The sequence below is a fragment of the Danio aesculapii genome, chromosome 5 (assembly GCF_903798145.1).
Source record: "Danio aesculapii chromosome 5, fDanAes4.1, whole genome shotgun sequence".
Taxonomy (NCBI): domain Eukaryota; kingdom Metazoa; phylum Chordata; class Actinopteri; order Cypriniformes; family Danionidae; genus Danio; species Danio aesculapii.
This window is the reverse complement of record NC_079439.1, coordinates 56,801,859-56,829,668: the sequence shown is the minus strand read 5'-3', so window position 1 is coordinate 56,829,668 and position 27,810 is coordinate 56,801,859. Positions and strand designations below refer to the sequence as shown.

The following is a 27,810-nucleotide window of genomic DNA, read 5'->3' as shown; positions in this document are numbered from 1 at the left end:
AGGAGTAAGTTCTTCAAAACTCAATTCTGTATCCAGGTCAACTTGTTCTGTAGCAGTAAGTTGAGGAAGTTCTTCTAAAGGCTCCAGAACGCATTGCTCATTGCATTGGTCTTTTTCATATAGCTTAGTATAAAAGTCTATAGCACATCTTCTCATCTCTTCACCATCTGTTGTTAAAGAGCCATCTGGACATTTAAGACATGTCACACACTGATCTCTCGCAGACTTTTTCTCCAAATTGAAGAAAAAAGTACTTGAAGCATCCATATCTTTTAATTGTATGTATCGTGACCTCACAAGTGCTCCTTTCACTTTTTCCTATAACAGGGAGCTTAACTATTTTTGTGTGCAGCTCTTCATCATTGTGCCCAGTCTCTTCGTCATCAATTCTTTTTATTTCCAACTCAACCACTTCTATAGCTTGTTTTAACATAACTGATGAAAAAGAGGTATACTGTTGGCAAAAAAAACTCTAATTTGAGTCTTACCAATCTCCCACCACTGATTTAAGGATTTAAAAGTACTCTTCTTTTCTTTCCATTTATCCCAAAAAAACTTCACAAAAAAGTGAAGTCGTCTTTTTTTATTAAAATGCCACTGAGATCTATTAACTTCTTGCTTTAACAGAAAAGTCACAGTGATAAGATGATGATCTGTGAAGCCCACTGATCTAATGGAAATATCTATTAATTTGGATCTAAGCCCTTGTGACACATAAAATCTGTCTAGCCTAGCTGCACTCACACAATTTTTTTTGTGTCATCAAAGTAATCTTCAACCTTCACAGAAAGCTTCATCTTGCGAAAGTTTCATCAAGAAAGTCATCAATTTCCTCTAATGAATATAGCTCTCTCGACCTACCTGCCCCATCAAACCCTTCTCCACCTGACTCAATCTGTTCTAATTCATCTGCATCATATTCTGCATTGTTTTGAATATCGATTAACATGGTTTTCCTTTTGTTATCAACCACAGTCTCCTGCATGTCTGGCACAACTTTACCAGCATCATCACTAACATTCCTTCTCACTCCTATTTTTCAGCACATTTTGGGCTCACCTTATCATTGTCAGCCGAAGTCATCTGCTCTGAAAGTTCAACACTCTTTCCGTTGTGAACTTCTTTCTCATTAGCAATGTTAGATGTCTGTCCATTCTGTGTAGTACAACTGCTGCTTGATGCTACAGCTTCTTGTCTATCGCCTTTATTAATTTATTCATCAGATCTCTCCACATGCTCTACATGCTCCTGTGAGATAGCCCAGTGGTCAGGCATGAGGACACAGGAAAATTAAGGCCAAAAAATATTTATTTAACTTAAACAAAATAATATTCCAACATAAATACTAGTTGGAAAACAAATTGAGGCCAACCAAACAAAAATATAACAGAAATTTAGGAAGTCTGACCACAACCAAACTGACCTCCCAAATGAAACAACTACAGAGTATTTATACACAAACGGTGGATCCACTTAAACAACATAGGGGAAACAATAAAACAACAATTATAAATATAATATTTACTAATCAAACCAATTCTAAATAAGACACTTACAAAGTATAAGACCTAATTACTCAAAATAAACAAGTCATTTAAATTAAACAAAACAAATAATATACAGGACATTCCAAGTTAACTTCCCCCCTTATCACTACGTCGCATTGGTTCCGCCACGCGGGATCACCCGGACATAAATCTTTGACGCACACGCGAATCAGCCCTTTGCCAGTAAACATGGCGACTGATCCAGCAGACCACAGCATCACCAGTCATCCTCCACTGCACCCTCCAGCAACTTTAACTCAACAGAAAAAACCATAAGATAACAGAAACAGTACAAATGTAAACTAGATTGTGTGCACTTCAAACCAGTAAACAACGTACCAAAACAAATTGTGACATGTAATATTCAGAACTTATTTTATAAATAAAGATATGAAACAAAGGAAAGTTGTCAGTCTCTATTACCTAAAGTGCTTATGGATACGATGCCTGTCTGTATGTGTGTAGTTCTAAGCAAGGTGTGCGTATATGTCGGTTAATGAAGGAGCATGAGAGTGTTGTTTGGGTCTGAGCGAATGTGGGTGTATGTTTGTGAACGGATGTATGTGTGTGTGTGTGTGTGTGTGAGAGCGAATGTGCGTGTGTATGTATGAACGAATGTGGGTGTGTGTGTGTGTGTGTGTGTCTGAGCAAATGTGCATGTGTATGTATGAACGAATGTGTGTGTGTGTGTGTGTGTGTGTGCGTGTGTATGTGTGTGTGTGAGTGTGTGTGTGTCTGAGCGAACGTGTGTGTGTATGTATGAACGAATGTGTGTGTGTGTGTGTGTGTGTGTGTTACCCTTGGTCTTGTGTGGCCATATGACAGGCCATCACAGCTCCCTATGAGGATAAGTAATACCTTTATGTCTCACATCTCCACATTCAAAGCATTATATAGTCCCTGAGCTAGCATGCACCGTATAATATCCCCCTCCATGCTTTATCTTTAAAGAAACATCCAAAGACTGTGTCGGAGATTCCAAAAACATAAAAATGTGCCGCCTTAGCGAAATTATATGTTTTAACCGGGCATCTCTACATTCAAGTGTCACCGTTTTAAAACCACTTGCAAGTTTACCAAACCTACACAATTCTTGTTCAATCAATTCATTTGGAATAAATGGTGGAACTCCTGAAATAACCACTCTAGTTGAAGACACCGATAGAGGTGAAACTTGAACAAACATGTTGTTGATGAACACCCCATTCTCAATCAGAGTATAGACAAAAGCCTCTTAAAAAAAACAGGAGTAGCTTTATTCATTTGAGATGCATAAGCTATGTTGTCATATCCAACCTGTTCACCTACCACAAGCAAAGCCTCCTCCATTGTAACCCCAGGTTTGGAAATAAACCAAACCCTGTGTCCAATGGACAGTGGCAGCATCACTACGGATGCCATTTTCTGCAAAATATTTGTACCACTGCCACTAAATCCTTACCGTATCTAGAAACAAATGATCAATAAATGATGTCTAATACCAAAACACTCCAAACACTGGTTTCCCTGTCAAATGATTGAAAAAATGTCATTCTTTTCTGATGCATCCTCAAATAGCATGCTTACAGTACTTGTGTTTTCAAAATTACACAATATGCTTAAAAAATATTTTGAATATATAGTATATTTGTTTTTGTTGGTTTGTTTGAATGACAGTTCCTTTATCATGTCAAATGTTCAATCTATTGGCTTATTAAAGTATCAATTATTTTTTAATCATTACTTTTAGTTTTATTGTTGTGTCATATTTAGGCAATGAGTTGCTTTTGAAAATTCAGGCATTTTGTACTTTGTGTGCTTTAGCTTGGTCTGGAGCGATTTCACAGTGTTGGAATTCTGGGCTTCAATTCTCCAGAATGGTTTATAGCAGATGTCGGATGCATCCTAGCAGGGTACTGACAAATAATTACTTAAATATGTTAAAAAGCAGTGATGCAAAATTTGAAGAATAAGGAAGATGAAAGATTGTGAAATGGTACTGATAATGTGTGTTTTCTCACAGAGGATTGTCCACTGGAATCTATACTACCAACTCCCCAGAGGCTTGCCAATATGTTGCTGACGACTGTAAAGCCAATGTTCTGGTTGTCGAAAACAACAAACAACTGACCAAAATCCTACAGGTATTTCAGAAATTAATAGTATGTTATACATTCGCTGAGTAGATGCTTTTATCAAATGATTATATATCTTATTTCATGAAAGAGTTTCAATAAATAAATTAGATTAGTAATTATTAGATGAGAGTATACATCAGAGCTCTCCAACAGTCAGATGGAAAAGGTTGTGCAGAAGCAGCTAAGAGAGCTGGAGGGCTGGAGAAAACTGACAGAAGTCAGCTTCCTGGAAAATTGAAAAAAATTAAATTTACACTTTTCCAGCGTGTGATGTGGCCTCTGAAAGTGTGCAAAATACCATCATGCCAGGACAGAAAGTGGACACTATGTCCAACACCTATATTGGAAAGTGGTTGGGACTCTCATGCTGTTTCTCAGACATGGGCCTTTATGGCAGTAACGCACTGCAGTTTCCTCTGAAGTCCATCGGCCATGGTTACAAGCAGGATAAGAGTCGAGAAACAAAGTAGTCAGAAGCACAGAGGTGACCATCTGCACTGGGTGCAAATAGAGGGCCCAGCAAGAGGTCAACCAAGTCATTGACAGGTTTCAGCAGAAGGAGATATTGGGAAGTTTTGGTCCAAAGCCACAAGGGAGCAGGTTTTGGTGGTAGAAGGGGTCTCCCGAGTGGAACAGGACCGCTATTTCATAAAGGCTGTTGCCCAGGTCAAGCAAGGTGCATGAACCCACTGGCCAGACATCATTAACACGGCCATAACCTGGGCAGATATTTGGCAAACTCCACAGTCACATCTGAGTTTCCTTGTAAGAGCAGCATATGATACCTTCCCCTGCCCCCATAATCATTTGCAATGGTTGCAATGGTTGCAATGGCCCCCTGTGTGACAAAGCCAATGCAGACCTGTAACATATCCTGTCGGGATGTAATATTGCACCGATGTAGGGCCGCTTTAGATGACAGCACAATCAAATGCAAAGTGAGCTGGCAGATTATCTGGAAAAATACAGAATACAAGCAAACAGCACATCAGGTTCCTCAGAAAAGTGGAAGGGGGCAGATGACAGGTACACAAAAGTGTGGGAGATGACACTTGAACTCACAACTCATCTTCCTAACAGCGGCACAAGCACTTAGCAGAAGAATGTGAGTCGGGGGTTAGACAGCAGATACAGGGGATTTGTCAGAATGTCAGTAATTCATTTACTCCTCACTACTGGGGCATCTTGGATGAGTCTGGATGTCTCATTAACAATTTTAATTAAAGCTGAAAAACGATAAGCACTGGCTTTCATAGTAGAAAAACAAATACAATGAAATCAATGGTTACTAGTGATGGGAAGTTCAGATCAGTTTACTGACTCAGATTCTTTTTTGAGTCTGAGATCTTTTTTCGAGTCATTTTGTTCATTACGGTTGATCACACAAGTCATAAATAGAATGCTATAAGTAAGAGAAAATAATCATTCATTGTTTACCTGGTCGTCTTTTGTCTAGGAAGATATTTTTGTCTCTTTGCTCAGCTCACCTCTTCATGTCTTCAAATTTCAGTGGTTCATTCACGTCACACATAATCCCAACCAAAGCACACAGTCTGAGCCGAAAGGAGCCATGATTAGCTCACCTTTCGAGTCTTCTGGTTTTTGAATCGTTCGTTCATGATGTGACAGCATGTAAAGAGACATGAGTCAATGCCGAGGAATTGAAAAATGAATGAATCAATCCTCTTTCCGGCTCTAAATGCATACGATTGGCTTGTCTTTCATGTGATGAATGACTTAGACCAAGGACTCGTGAAATGAACGGATCAAATCCATTTCCGGCTCTAAATGCATATGATTGGCTTCTGCTTTTCACGTGTTGAACGACTCAACCGAGGACTCGAGAAATGAAAGGATCAAATCTTTTTCCGGCTCTAAATGCATATGATTGGCTAGGCTTAAGCATAAGAGATTAGTTATTTAATAAATCAAATTGTCTTTGTGAACCGTTTTGTAACATAGGATGCTGCATTAGAAGCATAAGCACTGTTTAATTGTTTTTATTGTTTTATTGTTTTATTTTTTACAAGAAAAGCTTTATAACAAAACAGATTACTTTAAATCACAATGATAAAAACAAACAAAAGAAAAACAAATAGTTTACATCAAGCTAGGCTTTTTAATAAATAAAAACAAGTACGCTTTAAATTATATAACACGTTTGTGTCATAAAAGCTTTATATCAAATAGGGCAACTCTTTCCAATAGATTTTGTTTTTTATGAAACAGCAATTTAAGTGAAAAATAATTTAACAAATAATACAAAAGCCACAGAGCCTAATGAGCTTAACGACTTAACTTTAGAATATTAAAACAACAGTGCACAACAAGCTTGGCTTTTTAAAAAATAATTAGAATTAAATATGCTTAAAACAACACTCTGTGGCTTTACTTGTTGGACTTGGCTTAAGGTTTGTTAGCATTTTAAAAAAAATAAGCTCCTGAACCTTTGATATCCCTAGTCTGTTTCTTCTTTCTGATGATTTGAAGTGCTTCTTTTGTCATTACTTGTTGGTCGCAGGATAAAAGCTTCTGCTAAATGAGTAAATGTAAATGCAATCTTTTTTTTTTTTAGAAATATTAGATCAATACATAAAGACTGCATAGAAAAACATTATTAAACAAAAAATAGGGGTAAAAATTATCAAATTACAAATCACTTGTAATTGTAAAATTTGATTAATTTATCATACAGCCTAGCTTGGTGTTTGTTTTCTGAAAGCAAGGCAGTGAATAGACAAACAATATATATATTTTAAAGCATGGTTCCATTTATTTGTAAAAAAAAAATAAATAAAACCACATATCCAGAAGAAAAAAAAGTAACAACAACTTAGTGACAATAGGACAGACCTTTTTATTTCTGAGAAAATGCTTTTTAGGTACACATTGTTTGATGATTTTATGAAAAGTCTAAAATATGATCCATGATGCAACAAAAATTCAGTTTTACATAAGTATTACTGACTGAGGTTCTCGTTGCAGTCTACAGTGGAGCTACAGTTTAAGATCAGAAATGCACATAATAATAATAATAATAATAATAATTGTAATAATAATATTATAATAAATAATGATTATGATGCACTCGTCTTTAAAGAGGATTTGGAACCATTTACTAACCTCTACTCCCAATTCTGCTGTAGTGTCAAGTCAAGTAAGAAATGACTCAAACCTGATGGAGGACTCGATAGTTACACGGATCAAATCTCTTTCCGCCTCTAAACGCATATGATTGGCCCGTGATGAATGAATGACTCAAACCCGATAGAGGACTCGAGAGATGAATGGATTAAATCTCTTTCCGACTCTAAACGCATATGATTGGCCTCTGCCTTTTAGTGATGAACGACTCAAAAGACTTGAAAAATGAACGATATACCTGCACAAATGTGCACACACGCGGGTGAACGAATCACTCCCTGAGAGGACTCGTAGTCATATTGAAGATTCATTCAAAATGAACAAATCGTTCAAGAACGACCCATAACTAATAGTTACAGGTTTGCAGCTTTTTTCAAAATATCTTTTTTTGTGTTCAACAGGGGAGCAGAGTGCATGTGCAATTGCACTTATTCTTTAGCCAGACCCTTCTCAATAGTTTCCCCTAAGTTGGAAGCATGTCCAAAATATTTTGAAATGCTGAAGCTTTGAGTTTTCTTTTCACTGGAACTTAAGGACCGAGCCCAACTTGAAAAAAAAAACAACAACTAAAAAACACTGTAATTTAACCTTCGCCAAACTCAGTGGAGGTTATACTCATTACAATGCAGTCAGGCAAGTACCATGGCAACTGTCAGAGAAGCGTGATTTTTCACTTCAGAGCACACAATTCCACTAGTTAGAGATATAAGCAGCATGCTTTACACCATCGCATCTGATGTTTTGCATTGCATTTGGTGATCTGGTAAACCTTGGATGCAGGTTCTCAGCCATAGAAACCCATTTCATAAAGCTCTCTATGCAATGTTCTTGTGCTAATCGGAAGGCCACATGATAGCATCTCTACACTGTGCATTTCAGCATACGCTGACCCTGCTCTGTACATTTATATGGCTGTGTCGTTACCGTTCCAAATTGTTTCCATTTTGTTTTATTACCACTGATAGTTTATTATGGAATCTTTAGTGGTGAGACTTATTGCTTTAACTTATTGCTCAGGTTGCGGTTTCAGCACTTGTATTCATGGAGATTACTTTCTGTTCTATAAGTCAGTGTTGGGGTTGAAGGGAAAACCTAATTATTTTCCCATTTTGCTACTTGTAAGTTTAAATTTGTATTGATATTTGTTACTAGTTTGTAAAGTTTGCATACAAGTTTATTATGATTGATGAGTTAATTATTCTATCAACTGGGAAGTATTTAGTGGGTTGTTTAATGTATTTATTTTATATGATAATCAATTTTATTTGTAGATATTGAAAATAGTTTTCTCTCCCAAGATTGCACTGTGAATTAATTCTTTTGAAAAAGATGATGAAGATAAAATATTACTTTTGTTTACATGATTGGAAATTGATAGATATAATGTATGGTTTAAAGTCTGGGTTGTGCCAAATTTGGGTGAATTTACATAATGAAAATCATCACATAATGATGACTTATTGATTTCATTCACGCTCCAGCAAATGGTCAGAGTTGTCACAATTTTCTATAATTTCCAATAATTGCTGTTGTTAGGAAAGGCAGATCTGTGACAGTAGCTGTTTTTGTGAATCCATTTTACCTAGTATTCATTCAGTCTTTCATTCATTTTCCTTCGGCTTAGTCCTTTTTTTTATTAGGGGTTGCCATAGCTATTCTGGTAAATGTTTTATGCAGCGGATGCCCTTCCAGCTGCAACTCAACACCCATACACTCTCACATTCACACACAAACACACACACACACACACACACACACACACACACACACACACACACACACACACTGTATGTCTTTGCACTGTGGGGGAAACCGGAGCACCCGTAGGAAACCCACACAAACAGAGGGAGAACATGAAAACTCCACACAGAAATGCCAACTTGTGTTGGCAACAGTGCTAACCACTGAGCCACAGTGCCACCCCATTGACCAAGTGTTATGTAAGTTTTGTTAGTGATATTGTAGATGTTTTATTTTTCCAAAAGAACTGGGACATCAGTGAGTCCAGTGATGTAAACCTTAATTCTGTGGGTGTTTTTAGGAGCATTGAGAATAAATAATTAATCTGTGGTTGTGGTTAACTGTAACTATGTGACCAATAAGTGAAAGTATACTAGGGTATCAGGACGCACACATAATGCAGGTTGAGCACCTCCTGCTGTCCTCACTAACACCACTTCCAACAGCAACCTAGTTTTCCCAAGTGGTCTTCCATCCAGGTACTAGCCAGGCTCAGCCCTGCTCAGCATTAGGGAGTAACCAGTCTTGGGTTCCAGGGTAATATGAAAGTGGGAGGTTTGTCTAGCATTTAAAGACATTTTCTATTTTTTTAGCAGTGGAGTGTGACAGAGATTGAGAAACTTTTACAGTTTGGTGGAAATGTTGATACCAAGGTATGTAATTACTAGTGTGATGTGTGAAAGATGTGTTATGAGCTGCAGGATCCCAGGCATCTTCTGAAAGTGAGAGTATGGTTAATTTATGTTGGAATGTTGGAATAGTTGGGATCTTGTAAACATATTAGTAATCATCTGCCTGAAGACAAGACTGTTGTGTGTTGATGTCTTAAACTCTTTAGATTTCATTGTTTTTGTAGGTTAACTGCGTTTGATATTGTGTGTATTTTTACAGCAGAGGGAGAGGGAGTGCGTGTTATGAAGTAATTATAAGTTAGTAGAAACTGATTATCTCTTGATATGAAATGAGTTAAAACAGCCATGGGGTGATGTTGGAGTTGCGGTAGAGTTGTCCTTCGATATAGAGTTTGTAAACAACTGTATTTGCATATTTCTTGTTCTGTTTGTGTCTTTTCATGATGGTGTATAGTTTTCCGGTGTTCATTTATTTTTTGTGTAAATTGGTCATTAAGTCTGCAGTTAGTGCCTTATAATCTTATAGCGTTGCTTTTTATGAGTTTTTTGTGTTTGTAATTTTCCAGTCAAGAAACGGATGGAGTGATTTGTTCAAGAGATTTGTTAGTGTAAGCTCCAAGACGGTGAACTCATGATTTGGTTTACGGTGTCGAGTGAAAACTTGAGTTTTGATTCCATGAAGTCACTGATCAGTGATTCAGGGTAATCGGATGGATGATTGGGAATGCCAGACAAAATGAGGTTATTGTGCATGCTTCTTGATCGGATGTCCAGTATTGTTTCTTTCATTACTTTTCCTTTATTACTTCTTACAATTTTTCCCCAGAGTGTTTTGAGAGTAGTTTGAGGAGAGTTGTTGGACTGTTCTAACTTTTTCAATGTGGTTATATGTGAATTCCAGGCTTAAACAGAGCATTGTGTAGTTTTACCAGTAGTTTCAGTTTATTGTTAATGGATGAGGATACACTCAATTTCTGTAAATTCACGATCATCAGTGTCAGTAAATAATGCCTTTTATTTCCATTTATTTGGTTTTGGAGTATTTTATTGGCTTCTGCTGTTACCTGAATTCATCTTGCAGTGGTTGTAATGGTTATTGAAATCATCCAAGTCTACTAATTCCTCCAGCAGCCGTAGGAAAAGAAAATGAAACATTCTTGTGGTTGTTAGTTGTTGTGGTTAAGACAGTACAATTTGCCATTTTGTGCTGTTATCTCTATGCTTTGGGTAGAGTTAGAAAAGTGACTACAGTCAGTAACCAGATGCCGCCATGTTGAGTCTCACCATCTCTCTGAGTAAAGTCTCGCATTACTCAGCAATCATCTCCAAGGAGCCTGACCTTTAAGATTTTAATTTGTAGGATGTTTTTATTTACTTAAGTGTTGTGTTACACACTGCATGAAAGGTAATTTTGAAAAATTGGTAATAGGTGCACTTAAACTTCAGAACAATAAATAAATATTTCTGATTTCTGGTTTTTAATCACAACAAATAAATACAGATGTTATTCTGACTAATTATCATTTTATTTAAAATCGTTTGAAATTTCGAAAAAATAATATCAGACCTTTATACAGTAAAACTAATATTAACATTTTACTTAAACCCAGTAAAAACTGAGAACTCTGAGTCTTTTAATATTTCAATAGCTGAAACTCCTTGACAATACTAATCATTTGTTTGTCATCATTCTCACAGGTCAGAGATCAGCTGTCATATTTGAAAGCTATTGTTCAGTACAAGGGTGAACTGGAGCAGAAGTTAGCAAATGTGTATACGGTAAGCATTTGACAAATAATAAAACAGAAGTGCTTCAGTTTGCCAAATGTTTTGTACAAAACATAGAAATGTAAGAAAAATGCAGATAATGCAGCCTCACTGAAAATTTAAGTTAAATAATCTTTGTTCCTAAATGCTGATGAATCAGAACAATTTTTTTATAAAGTCATTGAAAATTTGTGTACAAAAAGCAGCACATTTTCATAATGTCAAAAAAAAAATTAAAAACTCTTCATATGCACTTGTTCACTCAGTGGGCTGAATTTATGAAGTTGGGTGAGAATGTCCCTGATGCTAAGCTGGATGCACTTATAAACAGCCAAAGTGCCAATGAGTGCTGCACACTAATCTACACATCAGGCACCACAGGGAGTCCCAAAGGCGTCATGCTTAGCCATGATAATGTAAGTACCACTTACAGTCTCCTGAAATAAAAATCCACATGCCACCATGTAAAGGTGTATTATGAAGCTTGCACTGATAGCAAAACTCATCAGAAATGCTGGGCAAGATCTGGCAAATGGAGGCAAGCTTAGAGAACAAGCCAAGCTTATTTCGGTAAGTCAGGTAAGTCAAGAGGAAGAGGATGCAAGTACTTGACCAGCCTGCCCGCAGTCCCAGCCTGTCTCCAGTTGAGAATGTGTAGCACATTTTGAAGCACAAAATGCAACAACAAAGACCCCATACTGTTACCCACCTTAAGACTTGTTTTCAGGAAGAATGCAAACAAAATTCAGTCTCTAAATGTCTTTTGAGTGTTGTGGGCAAGATCTGGCAAACTGAGGCAAGCTTAGAGTACAAACCAGGCTTATTTTGGTAAGTCAGGCTTATTAATGGCAGATTCTGTTTCATAAATCACACTCACAATAGTTCAAACTCAGATACTCTGGCAACTTATGCTGGGAAACTAGCCTGGTCCGAGGAATTTGATGACATTTTATTTCACTTAACCACTTAATAGCAATTCCACTGAAAAAGTTATAGTCACTTAATATATAGATTTTTTTTTTCCCAATTTCAGTTTAATGGAGAGACGATTTTTTAAACTTATTTCTAAACATAATAGTTTTAATAACTCATTTTTAATAACTGATTTATTTAAGCTTTTCTATGATGACAGTAAATAATATTTTACTAGATATTTTTCAAGACACTTCTATACAGCTTAAAGTGACATTTAAAGGCGTAACTGGGTAAATTAGGTTAACTAGGAATGTTAGGGTAATTAGGCAAGTTATTGTATAACAGTGGTTTAGAATATTTAGAAAAAATCTTATCAGATATACTGTGAAAATTTCCTTTCTCTGTTAAACATTATTTGGGAGATATAAAAAAAAATAAAATTTGAAGGACGCTTATAATTCTGATATATAATAACTATATAACTATATAACTATATATCAGTATATATATATATATATATATATATATATATATATATATATATATATATATATATATATATATATATATATATATATATGGAGATGTAACATAAATTCCGCTTTTAAATAATAGTGCCCTATAGCTTTCTTCATGAGCCACGGCTGTGTTAAAAATGGCAAAAAAATGTTTTCAAAGTGCACTACGAAGGGAATGCAATTGTCAATATGAAGATCACCTAATCTGAACTGTAAAAATACTTTGAAAGCAAATCACACCTAAGAGAGATGACACCAATATTTTAAGCATTTTAAATGAATAGGGCATAGGGGGGATAACGGGGAATAGAACAAGCTATGGGTCAGGTAATTAAAAATAGGCTGCATATTTATAGGTGGGTATATCAAACATGTTTGATATCCAGGATTTTAAATCGGACTGATCACAGTTGTTCCAACCTCTTCTGCATCACCAAAGCAGAGAACTGGGTAGAATCGCATTGGTTTTATCAAATGAGTATAGGCTATATCATGTTTTTTTTTTATAATATTGAATTTTCCTTTTGTATTAGCGGTTACTTAAAATTAGTGCATTCAATTATATTTTTCTACACTGTACTCATATGTGCAACAGGTAAGAATTTTGCTTTTAAACATACAGTAATCTAAAAACTACTAGTAGTAGTAATAATAATAATAATAATAGTAATAATAATAAGTAATTATTAGTAGGCTAAATCGAGTTATTTCCTTCATGGCCGTGACAACGTCCTGCAAGCATAAAGAGAATTGCTGGCGAGAATTGCGTTGGTTTTAACAAATATAAGGATAGGGGATAAAACAGCACACGGTATAAAAACAACATTCAGTCTCATAAACCGAAATCAGCCGGCTTTAAGACGATTTATTTCCAGAGTGATAAAAGAACGATGTAGTGATGAGTGTTTCCCAAAACCATAGTTTCTCTGTCGCAGATCCAACGTTAGTTATAACGTTAAACGCCCATAATGATGCTCTAAACGGGGTGGAGTAACAACTTCTTTTGAGAAGAACCTCATAATTTATTTGTGCAAATTATATTGTTTTATACGCACACACATTTAAAAAATAAATCCAATATTAGTTTTGGCAAAAACATGCACTCGGTTTCCATATTAATTGAAATATATGTCATATGAAATAAATGGCACATATGGCCCTATGTTTCCTTTACAAATATTATTGAGAACATTACATATTCTATTCTAAAACATAACATCACTTACAAAAGCCAACACATATTCTAAAATCATTTATAAATCATATAAATAAATAAATAATGAGGCTATTTATTATTTATTAGGAAATGAAAAAAAAAAACCTACGATAATAATAATATTAAAATAATAATGATGATGATGATGATTATTATTATTATTATTATTATTATTATTATTATTATTATTAATATTATATTATTAACTCGGATATTGTTTTTTTTTTTTTAAGTCTACTTTTACAATTTGACATGCAAACCACTGCAGAAATGTTCTAACCAACAGGCCCATGTCATATACAGTACAAATACTTAATATAGTACAAAATACCTACTAAAATACCTACTATAAATTAAAAGCATTAACGTATGTTATGTTCCCCTTCATATGGGAACTTCTACGTGTGTCTGTATTAAACAGACTTTTGGGAGTGCTTTAGACGACCAATCACTTCTGAAGATAAGAAAACGGGCCAATGAAATGCCAATTGAATTGGCGGAGCTTAGCTCCACAGCTGAAACTGATGAGCCAATTAGGGCTATATCAGTCGGCTGCTGGAGCCAGCTCATCAGAATTGTTGCTTCAGACCCGATCTGAGACTGAAGAACCCTTCTGCTGAGCTGACTTCCAACATTGAAGAAAGCATTATTCTCACCAGTGCGAGGGAAGACGTTCTAGCGGCGGTCGAGCTGGGTTTCCCGTCCCCTTGGCGTTCGCTGGTGACCTGAAAGAGCAGTTTTTTAAAAGAGCAGAATTCCCTAAGAGAGCACACGGTCGTGCAGCGCGTCTTTTTAAAGATGTCGTTTCGACCGTGCGTTTCTGGATGCGGTGGTTTCCTCTCCCCGGATGACAGGCACGAGTACTGCGTCACATGCTTGGGGGTCCAACATGTTGATGCGGTGCTCGCGGACAGTTCTTGCCCGCATTGCGATGGCTTGACTGTTGCGCAACTGAGGTCGCGGCGAGCTCTTTTATTAGGGCAAGTCACCCCTGCTGCTCCCCGCCAAGCGGTTAGCACTCGGGCAGGCCTGAGGGTTACAGTGGGGGCTTATCCGTCGCCTTCGGGCCCGCGGACCCCTCGCTCCTCGTCAGTGCGCTCTGTTTCTGCTTCGAGTGTTAGCGCTGGTCCATCCTCTGGGTTGGCCGCGCTCTCATTAGATGACACCGGGGACGTGATGTCCATCGCTGCATCGGAGGGCGGGCTGACATGCTCTGATGAAGATCCGGACCCCCTGCCACCCTCCGGGGTTGTCAGTGAGGTTTCGGATCTGGAATCGGACATGTTAGCCGTGTTATCCCGGGCTGCTTCGGCCGTGGGACTGGAGATGGCTTGTCCCCCAGAACCGTGGCCGGACCGCTTAGATGGGTGTTACGTGGGGGTGAAGAAGGCGAAGCCTTTTAGACCCCCCGTCCCCTTCTTCCCGGAGGTACACAGAGAGCTCACGCAGGCATGGAGGGCACCTTTTTCTGCCCGGTCCTCGTGCGCTCCCGCTCTCACCTCCCTCGATGACGGAGCGGCCAGGGGTTATGAGGCGATTTCCCCAGGCGGAGCGTGCTCTGTCCGCAGAGCTGCTCCACTCGGAGAGGTCCGCCCTCACTCCCTTCCAAAGCGTGCAGGTTATCTGAGTCTCTTACGGCCAGAGGCTGCACTGCTGCGGGCCAGGCCACCTCCGCTCTGCACGCTATGGCCACCTATCCACGCTACCAAGCCGAGAAGCTGGTCAAGATGCAGGAGGGCGGTTCTCCCCCAGGCTTGCTGCATGAGCTCCGCACGGCAACCGATTATGCTCTCATGACTATTAAATCGGCTGCTCGTGCCCTGGGGAAGACGTTGGCCACATTAGTGGTCCAGGAATGCCACCCCTGGCTGAGCTTGGCGATATGAGAGACGTTGACAAAGCTTGCTTTCTTAACGCTCCCGTATCCCAGGCTGGCCTTTTCGGTGACACCGTCGGGGAGTTCACCCAGGAATTCTCCGCGGTGAAAAGCAGTCCAAGGCGAGGGGTGAGGTCATCTATCAGCGGGCTCGAAAAACTGCTCCTCCCGCTGCCCCTTCCGCTGCGGTTGCTCTTCGCCGAGGGTGTCCACCCGCGGCTTCATCTGCTCCGCTTTCGCTGCCCGCTCCGGCCAGGCGGCAATGCCGAGCCTCCCGCGGGACTGCAACGCCCCCGCCCCAGGGCGCCGCTAAGTCCAGTAAACGGACCGCGAAGCGTTCCTGGGACGGGCCATTCGGAAAAGAGGGGACCTGCTCTTTCCTCGGTGGGGGGCCGAGGATTATTAAATCAGTCCACAACGACTTTAAACTCCTCGCTGCCGGCCCCTGGGCTGGCGGCAACCAAATTTCCAAAAGAGCAGTTTCCTCTCTCTCCGGAAGCGCGAGCCCCAGTACTGCCAGTCTGGGACGCTCTGCCTTTCAGCTCGCAGCACCGGGACCCTTCGCCTCAGGCCCTCAGAGTGCAGCAGGACGGACTCCTTTCTCTCACTCTGGCCTCACCGCGGGATCCAGGGAGGAAGGTAAGAGAAATTCTCTTATTTTCAGCTCTTCCCCGGGACGCACCGCTTCCCGGGATGAGCACTCCCATCCCGAGCTGCCCCTCCGCTGGCAGGTCAGTGATCGCTCCGATGGTGCCATTAGCGCGCGCTCTGCCAGCCTGGTTAGCGCTGCCCAGCGCATCGCGGTGGCTCATACGGACGGTCAGACTCGGCTATGCGATTCAGTTCGCTATTCGCCCTCCCAAGTTCACGGGTGTCCTTTTCACGAGGGTGATCCCCGTGAGCGCCCCTGTCTTGCGAGAGGAGATTGCGGTCCTCCTGGCGAAGGACGCAATCGAGCAGGTCCCTCCAGCCGAGATGGAGTCCGGGTTCTACAGCCCGTATTTCATCGTGCCCAAAAAAGAGCGGGGGGTTAAGACCAATCCTAGATCTGCGCAGACTGAACTGTCATTTACACTAAATGCTTTCAGAATGCTTACGCAGAAAAGCTTGCTTCAGAGCGTCCGTCCACAAGATTGGTCTGCAGCCATAGACCTGAAGGACGCGTATTTTCATGTCTCTATTCTTCCACGCCACCGCCCTTTTCTCCGGTTTGCGTTCGAAGGACGAGCGTGGCAGTACAAAGTCCTCCCCTTCGGGCTCTCTCTGTCTCCGCGGGTTTTCACCAAGCTCGCGGAGGGTGCTCTGCGCCACTGCGGCTTGCGGGCATCCGCACACTCAACTATCTCGATGACTGGCTCATTCTAGCCTCCTCTCGCGATCAGTTGATTATGCACAGAGTCAAAGTGCTTCGGCACCTCGACCAGTTGGGGTTTCAGGTCAACCGAGAGAAGAGCAAACTTTGCCCTGTGCAGAGGATCTCTGACCTCGGGCTGGAGCTGGATTCGGTTGCTATGGTTGCGCGCCTCTCCGAGGAGCGCGCCAGGCTAATGCTTTCCTGTGTAACGAGCTCCACAGGAAAATAGTGGTCCCACTGAAATGTTTTCAGAGGCTCCTGGGGCATATGGCATCCGCAGCCGCGGTCTCGCCGCTCGGTTTGCTTCATATGAGACCACTTCAGCGTTGGCTTCGCAATCGAGTCCCCAGACGGGCATGGCGCGCGGGTACGCACCGGGTGAACATCACTCTGCTGTGTCTCCGCACCCTCAGCCCCTGGACGGATCTGGCTTTTCTACGGGCCGGAGTGCCCCTAGGGCTAGTATCCAGGCATGTTGTCGTAATGACACATGCCTCCAGCACGGGCTGGGGGGCCGTGTGCAACGAGCATGCAGCCGCGGGTTCGTGGTCCGGACCCCGCCTGCATTGGCATATCAACTGCCTGGAGCTGTTGGCAGTGTATCTGGCTCTCTGCCGCTTTTTTCCGGTGTTGGAGCAGAAACACATGCTGGTCAGGACGGACAGCATGGCGGCGGTGGCTTATATCAACCATATGGAGGGTATGCGCTCTCGCCGCATGCCTCAGCTCGCTCGTCGTCTGCTCCTTTGGAGTCACACGCGGCTGAAATCACTGCGTGCCATTCACATCCCGGGCGAGCTCAACCGTGCAGCCGATGCGCTCTCACGGCAGCTAGTGTCCCGAGGAGAGTGGAGACTCCACCCCGATTCGGTCCAGCTGATATGGGCGCGCTTTGGGAAAGCCCAGATCGATCTGTTGCTTCCACCGAGAACGCACATTGCCAGCTGTTTTATTCCCTGACCGAGGCCCCCCTCGGCACGGATGCACTGGCTCACAGCTGGCCATCGGGCACGCGCAAATATGCGTTTCCCCCAGTGAGCCTAATCGCGCAAACTTTGTGCAAAGTCAGGGAGGACGAGGAGCAGGTCTTGTTTGTTGCGCCCCTCTGGCCCAACCGGACCTGGGTTTCGGAGCTCCTCTCTCAGGGACGGGGCACCATCTGGCACCCACGCCCAGATCTCTGGAACCTCCACGTGTGGTCCATAGACGGAGCGCGGAGGACTTTGGTGACTTACCGCCCGCGGTACTTAACACCATCACTCAGGCTAGAGCACCCTCTACGAGGCATGCCTACGCCCTGAAGTGGAGTCTATTCTCTGAGTGGTGCGCTTCTCCCCGAGAAGACCCCCGAACTTGCCAGATTAGCATTGTGTTATCCTTCCTTCAGGATAAGCTGGAGAGTAGGCTGTCACCCTCCACACTGAAGGTTTACGTGGCTGCATCTCCGCTCATCATGACGCGGTGGATGGCAACACGCTCGGGAAGCATGATCTAATCATCCGATTCCTCAGAGGCGCGCGGCAATTAAATCCATCCCGCCCCCCTCTCATGCCCTCTTGGATTTCTCTTTAGTCCTGGTGGGTCTGCAGAGAGATCTGTTTTAGCCACTCGATTCGGTATTCTGTCATTATGACAGCTCTGCTGATCGCATTGGCGCCATTCAAGAGAGTTGGGGATCTGGAGGCATTTTCGGTCAGCGAATCGTGCCTTGAATTCGGGCCGGGTTACTCTCACGTTGTCCTGAGACCCCGACCTGGCTATGTGCCCAAGGTTCCTACCACCCCATTTATAGATCAGGTGGTGAACCTGCAAGCGCTGCCTGCGGAGGAGGCAGGCTCAGCCCACTCACTGCTTTGTCCCGTTCGCGCTTTGCGCCTTTACGTGGAACGAACGCAAAATGTAAGATCATGTGAACAGCTCTTTATCTGTTATGGTGGCCGGCAGAAGGGAAGTGCCGTGTCAAAACAGAGGTTGGCCCACTGGTTAGTTGATGCCATCGCCCTCGCTTATCAATGCCAGGGCGAGCCGCGCCCTCCTAACGTGAGAGCGCACTCCACTTGAGGTGTCGCTTCCTCATTGGCGTTAGCACGCGGCGCCTCTCTCACAGATATCTGCAGAGCTGCGGGTTGGGCGACACCTAACACATTTGCAAGGTTTTTTAACCTCCGAGTGGAGCAGTTTTCTCCCGGTTATTGGGAAATCCCAATCAATCGGGGGAGAATTAAGCTCGGTGTCACAAACGCTTGCTGCGCCAGGCTCCTTAAACCGGAGATGCGTGCGCTTTTTCCTATTCTACTAGTAAGTTTCCCTTCCCAGGCGAACCCTAGAGAATTCCTCCGAGGCCCCCAGCATCGACTCAGCGGAGGAGTCGAGTGCATGGCTCAGTGTGTGGTTGGTATGCCCATTAGGTCTACACGCATATTGAGGATCGGTGCCAGCTATGTGCATCCCCATTTGGTGATGTCATATGCATTATTACCACGGTGTGTTCCCCCTTATTAGGCGGTCCCGTGTCTCCCCTAAACCGCTAACCAGCTTATCATATGTAGCACTCCCCCTCATTAGGGCTAGTCCATATGTCTCCTTACCATCAGGTCTCCCCTTTTAGGGTAGCAGGTGGTCTCCGCTGCGTCCTCCCCCTTCGGGGACTGGCACGCTTTCCCAACGTACTGTCGTATTTCCAAATCCCTAGTCTATATTAGCTAGGTAAAAGCACACTTACGACCCCCGATTTAAAACTTTTATTCCCATGTAATGGTAATATGTTGGGCCTAGGGGACGTTGGAAGGTTGCGCTCTTGGTGATGTCAGTGCGCTCACGCTTTGGCTTGGCAAACTACACATCAGGGGCGCGACAGGCTTAGCTGCTGTGGCGCTTTCCATACAGTCTCCCAAAAGTCTGTTTAATACAGACACACGTAGAAGTTCCCATATGAAGGGGAACATCCTGGTTACGTACGTAACCCACGTTCCCCGAATAGGGAACGGAGACGTGTGTCTCCACTGCCACAGCACCTGAGTCTCCAGCTGGGAGCTGAGCGATCGGCTCTTCAGCAGGCAAATTCTGATGAGCTGGCTCCAGCAGCCGACTGATATAGCCCTAATTGGCTCATCAGTTTCAGCTGTGGAGCTAAGCTCCGCCAATTCAATTGGCATTTCATTGGCCCGTTTTCTTATCTTCAGAAGTGATTGGTCGTCTAAAGCACTCCCAAAAGTCTGTTTAATACAGACACACGTCTCCGTTCCCTATTCGGGGAACGTGGGTTACGTACGTAATCAGGACGTTTTTTGTTTTTACATAAATTCCGCTTTTAAATAATAGGTCACCTATAGCTTTCATCATGAGCCATGGCTGTGTTCTAAATGACATCAATGTTTTCAAAGTGCACTGCGAAGGGAACACAATTGTCAATATGAAGATCGCTAAATCTGAACTGTAAAAATACTTTGAAAGCAAATTACACCTAAGAGAGATGACTTTAATGTTTGTTTGTTTGTTTAAATGTTAGAATGTTCCTTATGAATAGGGCATAGGGGGATAACAGGGAATAGAACACAGCCAGGAACTATGTTTCTAACTACAGCTCCAGAGGTCTAGTTGGAAGCATTTGTGACAAGTTTGCAACACAGTTTGCAAATGTTCATTGAAATTATGGATTTGGGAAATGCCAAATCAACAAACTATGTTTGTAACAATTTTTTTCTTTCTGCAGGCTGTTCGGTCTGCATGCGTGTGAAAGAGAAATCAAGAGAGAAAAAATGAACAGATGATAAATAATATGTGACTCACTTTGCTTGCAGATATGCCCATTTATTTAATTTATTACTGCCACTAATAGCTATGCAAAAGGCAACCTATTTTGAGTGCATGAGAGTGTATTGTGTAGTGTGTGCTGTGCCTCAGTTTTCATATCTTGAGTGTGCGCACGTTTAAGATTTGAGGTAATAACATCGCCATGATGGTCAAAGAAATCAAAACATTCTTTTCACCCCAAAAAATTTATTAGGGCACTATAAAGGCATTTTAATTGAACATATCACATAACATAACGTACACATACAGTACCGTTTTATCAAGTATTGTGAAAAGGCAAAAGTGAAAATCTATGGTTAAAACGCCACCCATCGGTCAAAAGCTACTGGTGCATGTAGGTACCTCCAAGGCGGCAGTAACAACGGTGGCAGAGGGAACATTTTGAAGTGGTGACATCTGTATGACTTGCATAGGGAATGTTGGATGCAGACAAAATGTACGTTGGAAGTATATAAATGTTAGGGAAGCAGACGGACAAGTTAGGTGAGTATATGATGAAAGATGTTTATTACAGCAGCGGAGCACAAAAGGATAACAAAGGGGATGTGAATGCAGTTTGGTTGATCTGATAATCCTTCTTCGGGGCAGGATGGATGACAGACACTGAGGGAGACCGAATGCACACACCAGAGGGCTTGCGGGGAAGACAGACTGACGACACACTCAATTCTGACAGGACACCGGGAACACTGGACAGACTGGAACGAAACAGAGATCATGTAAGTTCAAGAGATTAGATAATGGTGATAGTGACTACCAGGAGGTACTCGCTATGAGTCCGCTTCGTGGGAACGAGACCGGACAATAAGTGAAGTGAGATGTGTGCTTATATAGTGTGTTTGAGTGATTGGGTGCAGCTGTGCGTGGTTAATACTCAGGTGATGATGCTCGTTGCGTGATACTGGTGGAAGAGCCAGGCCAATCCGTGACATTACCCCCCTCCCCAGGGCCCGCTCCTGAGGGCCTAAACCTCGGACGCCGTGGTGGTCTACCACGTCCACGAGGTGCTGGGAACTCGGGGTGATTGGAGTGGAACTCCTCCATAAGTGCGGGATCTAATATATCTCATCTGGGGACCCATGACCTCTCCTCCGTACCATATCCCTCCCAGTCGACAAGGTATTCCAGATGACCACCACGACGTCAGGACCGTAGAATGTCCTTGACCTTATAGATGGACCCTTCTTCCGACATCAGTGGGGGAGGGGGTTCCTCTTCATGGCCAGGCTCTGTGGAGGGAATCAGAGGGTCGTGAAAGGGTTTGAGGAGTGACACGTGGAATGTGGGGTGGATTCTGTATTGTGGTGGTAACTGTAACTTATAAGTGACTGGGTTGACCTGTTGGGGATGGTGAGGGGACCAACAAATCTGGGACTAAGTTTTCGGGAGGGCAGTCGCAAGCGGATGTCTCTGGTGGAGAGCCAAACTTTCTGCTCCGGAGCATAGATAGGACCTGGAATCCTCCTCTTGTCTGTCAAAGTCAACTCCTAGGTGTGACCACAGGCGGTTCGGGATGGGCAAGGGATGGAGTTTTCCTGCAGGTAAATGGCGAGGACTCTTTGACATAGCGCATTCTCTACAGCCTTGGATGTATCTCCTCACATCCCTCGCCATGTTCGGCCACCAAAAGTGTTGGGATAGCAGCGAGAGGGTGTTGTTGGCCCCGGGATGCAATGTGCCCAGAGATGTATGACTGGAATGAATGAGATCTACCCGTTGATTTTCAGGGATGAAGCGTCGATTGGGGGGACAGCCCGGTGGAGTTCTGGACTCTGGGGTGGCGACAACAGTTGGAGCGGACCATGTGATGGGACAGACAGTGATCTGATCTGGAAGGATTTTGGCCGGGGTCTCAATGATTTCCTGCTGGTCATGGATTCTGGAAAGTGCATCTGCTCGGATGTTTTTGGATCCTGGTCGATATGATATGGAGAACTGAAATCTGGAGAAGAATAAGGACCACCGGGCTTGACGATTACAGAGTCTTTTTGCATCTTTGAGGTACTGTAAATTTTTGTGATCGGTGATCACCTGGAATGGATGTTTAGCTCCCTCCAACCAGTGTCGCCACTCCTCCAGGGCGAGCTTGATGGCTAGAAGTTCTCGGTTCCCGATGTCATAGTTTCTTTCCGCCGGGCTGAGCTTCCGTGAGAAATGCGCATGGATGGAGTAGTGAGGGAGTACCATGGAGCTGGGACAAGATGGCTCCCACTCCGGTGGTCGATGCATCCACCTCAACCACGAAAGGTAAGTCGGGATTGGGGTGAGTCAGGAGTGGAGCTTGCGTAAAGGACTTCTTGAGTCTTTGGAAGGCTGCGGCGGCTTCGGGTGGCCAGGATAGCGTTTTGGGTTGATTCTTTAGGAGGTTGGTGAGCGGAGATGAGACTGTAGTTGTGGATGAACCGTCGATAGAAATGGGCAAATCCTAGGAATCGTTGGAGTTCTTTAATGGTTTTAGGTTCAGGCCAGGAGATGACGGAAGTGACCTTCCCCTCGTCCATGGGAACCCCTTTTCGATCAATGATGTATCCGAGGAACTGAACAGATGGTAAGTGAAATGAGCACTTCTCAGCCTTGAGGTACAATTTATGTTTCCTTAGGGTTTGCAGGACCTCCGCAACGTGGTGGCGATGTTCGGCCTCACTCCGGGAGTAAATCAGGATATCATCAATGTAGACGATGACGGAGATATGGAGGAACTCCCGGAGGACTTCGTGGATGAAGTTCTGGAATACGGAGGGGGCGTTAACCAGACCATAGGGCATGACCAGGTACTCGTAGTGCCCAGTAGGGGTCACAAACGCCGTCTTCCATTCGTCCCCCTCGCGTATTCGTACCAGATTGTATGCGCTGCGGAGGTCCAACTTGGTGAAGTTGTTCCAGGGCCGCAGGGACGAGAGGAAGTGGATACCTGAATTTGATGGTGCCTTGGTTCAGAACTCGATAATCTATACATGGCCGCAGCCCTCCATCCTTCTTGGCCACGAAGAAGAAGCTTGAGGCAGCGGGTGACGTGGACTGGCGAATATACCCCTGACTCAGAGCCTCCTGAATGTACTCCTCCATGGCCTTAGTTTCCGGAAGGGACAACAGGTAGATCCTACCTCTGGGCATAGGAGCATCTGGAAGCAGGTCTATGGCGCAGTCCCATGGCCGATGTGGAGGTAGCTGGGAAGCTCTCTTGGGGCAAAATACGTCCTCGTATGAGGAGTAGATCTTCGGGATCTGGATGGATTGTTTCTCGACTGGACTTTCAACAGACGTGACGTAGACGGTTAGGGGTCTCTGAATCTGCAAGGGTAGGTCGGGAAAACAGCTGGAGACGCATTCGTTACCCCATATTTTGATTTCTCCTGTGCCCCAAGAGAGGATGGGATCATGCTTCACCAGCCACGGGCGCCCTAGGATGATGTCCATTGATGCTCCCTCCAGAACCAGAAATTGAATCTCTTCTTTGTGAAGTAAACCCACTTGGAGATTGACGGGTTCACATTTACGATGGATACGTGCCTGGGAATGGATATCGTTGGTTATAGGTTGAATCTGTTAGACGTGCGTCGAGGCTTCGGTGTGGAGCTGGAGGTGGCGACAGAGGGCGTGCGAGATGAAATTTCCAGCTGACCCGCAGTGTGGCCGTGACTGAAATAGAGACAGAATGGGCAGTTAACTGAACATTGGTGGTGAGAGGGTGCATTTTTTCAACGGTAGAACTAAACACACTTACCAAGGAACGTACTGGACGAATGGGACAGTCCAGCCTGACATGTCCTTCGGCACCACAGTACATACACAGACCCCGGGTCAGCCTCCTCTGTCGCTCAGTGATCGTGAGTCTACCAGATTCGACAATCATAGGTTCTGGTTGTGGAGGGACGACTGGCTCTGGCGGACGAAGGAGTGCTTGAGATACTGATGGTAGGTCATGCTGGTAGGCCTTCAGACGATCAGAACATCGAAGTGATTGTTGGATGAATTTTTCCAACCCCATGGTATCGTCGAGGGCTGCCAGCTGTAACCTAAGGTGGGGCTCCAATCCGAGCCGGTAAGTTGTTAGGAGAGATCGCTCATTCCATCCACTAGCAGCAGCCAGAGTACGAAACCGGAGCGCATAGTCCCGTGTGGACATGGCTCCCAGTTTAAGGTGGTATAATTGTTCTCCGGCTGCTACTTCTCCATCTGCACGACCAAAGACCTCCTTGAAATATTTGGTAAAGGTATGAATGGAATTTGTTACCGGCCCAGCTTGCTGCCAGATGGTCTCAGCCCACCGGAGAGCCGACCCAGAGAGAAGGGAGATGATGAACACAATTTTGGACCGATCTGTGGGATATAAATCTGGTTGCATTGTGAATATCAGAGAACATTGTAATAGGAAGCCATTGCACTCCTCCGCCCCGCCAGAGTAGGGCGCTGGTCGAGCCATGGGACTGCATGAGTGGGTGGACGGTGAAGAAGTGCTCGGTGCTGGTGGACAATAAAATCCTATGATAACTTTCTAAAGAAAAGAAAATATAACTTCACGAGATTTTGTTTGTATTAACTGTGGAAAATTCTACATTTTGGGATTTTTTGTAGAATTCTGTAAAATTAATATTTTAGGTCATGAAAATATAAAATTGGAATTTTTAATAATACAGATCAAAATTTCAGCTTCTACTGTTAAAATACCTTAGAGAAAATTGAAAATACAATAATTTTGGACATCTACATTGTCAGTAAATAGAATGTATCAGTTTTGTATCAGTGAAAATGCCTAGATTAACATTTAAATAAAATGCTATAACTTGCTCAAGGAATGTTGGATGTAGACTAAATTTATGTTGGAAGTATAAAACATTATAGAATATATTTCTGAGGAAAAAAAATTTAGGACGTTTAGTTTGCATTAACTGGAACATGACACTTTTATTATAATTTTTTTCCGAAGATTCTCTTAATTTGTTTTAAACCAAAAAAAAAAAAAAATTAAAACTTCAAGTTCTCCCGATTAATATGTATATGACACTTGAGGCTGACTACTAAAATAAAAAAGAAACTGCTTTTTAAAAATAATAATATAGGTCCGCCAGGTGCCCACGATATAGCTCTAGGTCTTTATGTGTTAATTACTGAAGAAACTTCAGCCATCAAGGTACACAGAACCTAATGCGTGAGCTGAATGTAATTGTTTTGCAACAGCATACTATCAAGCATTTGGCGTATAAACCCAATCCTTTTTGCAAAGGTGCCAGCCTTTGCATTCTTTTGGATGAGTGTTTGAGTTTGACTTGAAGGAACAAGCTATGTGAATAAGCAGTTCATGAGCGCTTTCCAAATAGAGAATTATTTAAAGCAATCTGCAGTGAGATGACCTCAATTGTTGAAAGTTACAGACCAGACTCTCTCCTTTCTTTTATTGCCAAAACACCCAATTTCTTTGTTTAAAACACAACAACCTTATGAATGCAAACAAATCAAGCTTCAAATGTGAACATTCCACTGAGGCTGCGCTATTCTCAGTTACTGAAGCCCTGCGGATTGCCAAAACAGGCCTAAATCATCTATTCTGCTTTTACTGGACCCGTCTGCTGTTTTTAATACAGTGAATCATTAGATTCTACTGTCCACCCTGTCCTTACTGTTTACCCCACCTGTGTCAGATGTGAACATGTGGGTCAGACATGTATGGGGAAACGTTGGTGTTAGACACATTTGTGGCAACGTGCTTATCACACGACTGTTGAGGTGATGTCAGTGGCTTTTCATGTATCTGTTTAGTAGACCTAGTCTTCTCAGACTTAAAACTACACCACTGTTGTTTTAAGTCTGAGAAGTCAGTAATTTGTCAGTAATTTTTTTTTTAAGTTAGTAATTTGTGGCATTCTCCACTCATCATACCCAAGGACATAAAATCATTTAAAGGGTCATGAAACCCCCCTATTTTAGTTCAAGTCTACAGGAGAATTAAAAAAAAAAAAGCTACATAATGGGTGTGGAGCGCTGTGAGCGGAGGGAGGAGTGGATGTGGTTGGCAGAGCAGGGGAAAAAAGGGGGGGGCGAACAATTGCCAGTTGGCTCACAAAATCAGACTTTAAAAAATCTGGCACAAAACATGAGGAGACATGATTTTTTAGTTTACAAAGTTAAAAGGCAAAGAAATAAACAGTAAGTAATGTAATGTCCTGCTGCATATACGACAGGTTTTTCCTAATTTCATATAATACACTCTGAAATAGAGACTACGCTAATAGGAAATGAATGAATGAATAAATAAATATACACATAACCACAATTTGTTATATCTTTATAAAGATAACAATGTTTATATAAACACTATAAATGAGGTGGACTTCTCTCCTCCTGAATCCCCAGGTCTGAAAGCAGGCAAAGTGGAGAGCAGTGCAGCAGGTGTCTTGCCCTAACTATTTTGACCATTAACCCTGCTAGTAATCTGTATGATTTTAAACATAGCCAAACAAAGCAGAACGAATACAGGCAATGTCTCAGAATGATAACAAACTCAACTGATAAAAGACAAAGTCTGGCATTCTCCAATTCTCATACAGCTCTCCTGACAAAAATGCAACATACAAACAGCTTTGTTGTATTCGCCCTGACAACATTGTTTGGAAAAACCATGCAACAAACACCATGGATCATGGAAACAAACACATACACCTCTTTATAAATGGCAAAATACTGCATGCTTTGTGCGACTATAGTCTCACAGCTTGGCAGGCCTGTTTTCAAAAAGCACGTGCAGTCATGGATAATTATGAAGCAGGGTCTTCTCATAGGAAACTCAGCTGTGAATAATAACGAGAAACCGACATGTCATCACTTGGCAGGCAGTTAGCGCTATGTCACAGATTTTGATCCCGGCCCAAAAATTATTTTAAACCCGGAAGTTGAAATTAGCTGACAAAAGCTCAAAATTATCCAGTTTTCCCCTCAATTAAAGGTAACAGGTTAACACACACAAATCTGTTAAAATCCCAAAATAAAGTACTTAAGGGTTTCTTGAACCTTTCAGGATCCATTGGACATGCATGTTGGATGACATACACTGGTTCAAGGTAGAGTTTGATTAATTTGCGCAGCATTGCATGAAGTCGAATGCACCTTCTTAAGAGCGACTGCAGGAGCTGCGATGACGCACCACTACATTATGATTAGATTAATTTGGGCTTTA

General features: G+C 42.7%; 1 protein-coding gene across 2 annotated transcripts in view; it reads left to right on the top strand.

Moving 5' to 3' along the window:
• Positions 1-27,810, top strand: part of LOC130229634 (long-chain-fatty-acid--CoA ligase ACSBG2-like) — a 136,517-nt gene that overhangs the window by 40,680 nt on the left and 68,027 nt on the right. The window contains exons 4-7 of one of the 2 annotated variants that reach the window (XM_056458531.1): positions 3,351-3,439; positions 3,550-3,670; positions 10,879-10,959; positions 11,214-11,363. In XM_056458531.1, the coding sequence (XP_056314506.1) occupies positions 3,351-3,439; positions 3,550-3,670; positions 10,879-10,959; positions 11,214-11,363 (441 nt within the window). The remainder of the gene's footprint in view (positions 1-3,350; positions 3,440-3,549; positions 3,671-10,878; positions 10,960-11,213; positions 11,364-27,810) is intronic. The other variant, XM_056458532.1, reaches the window with a different exon arrangement.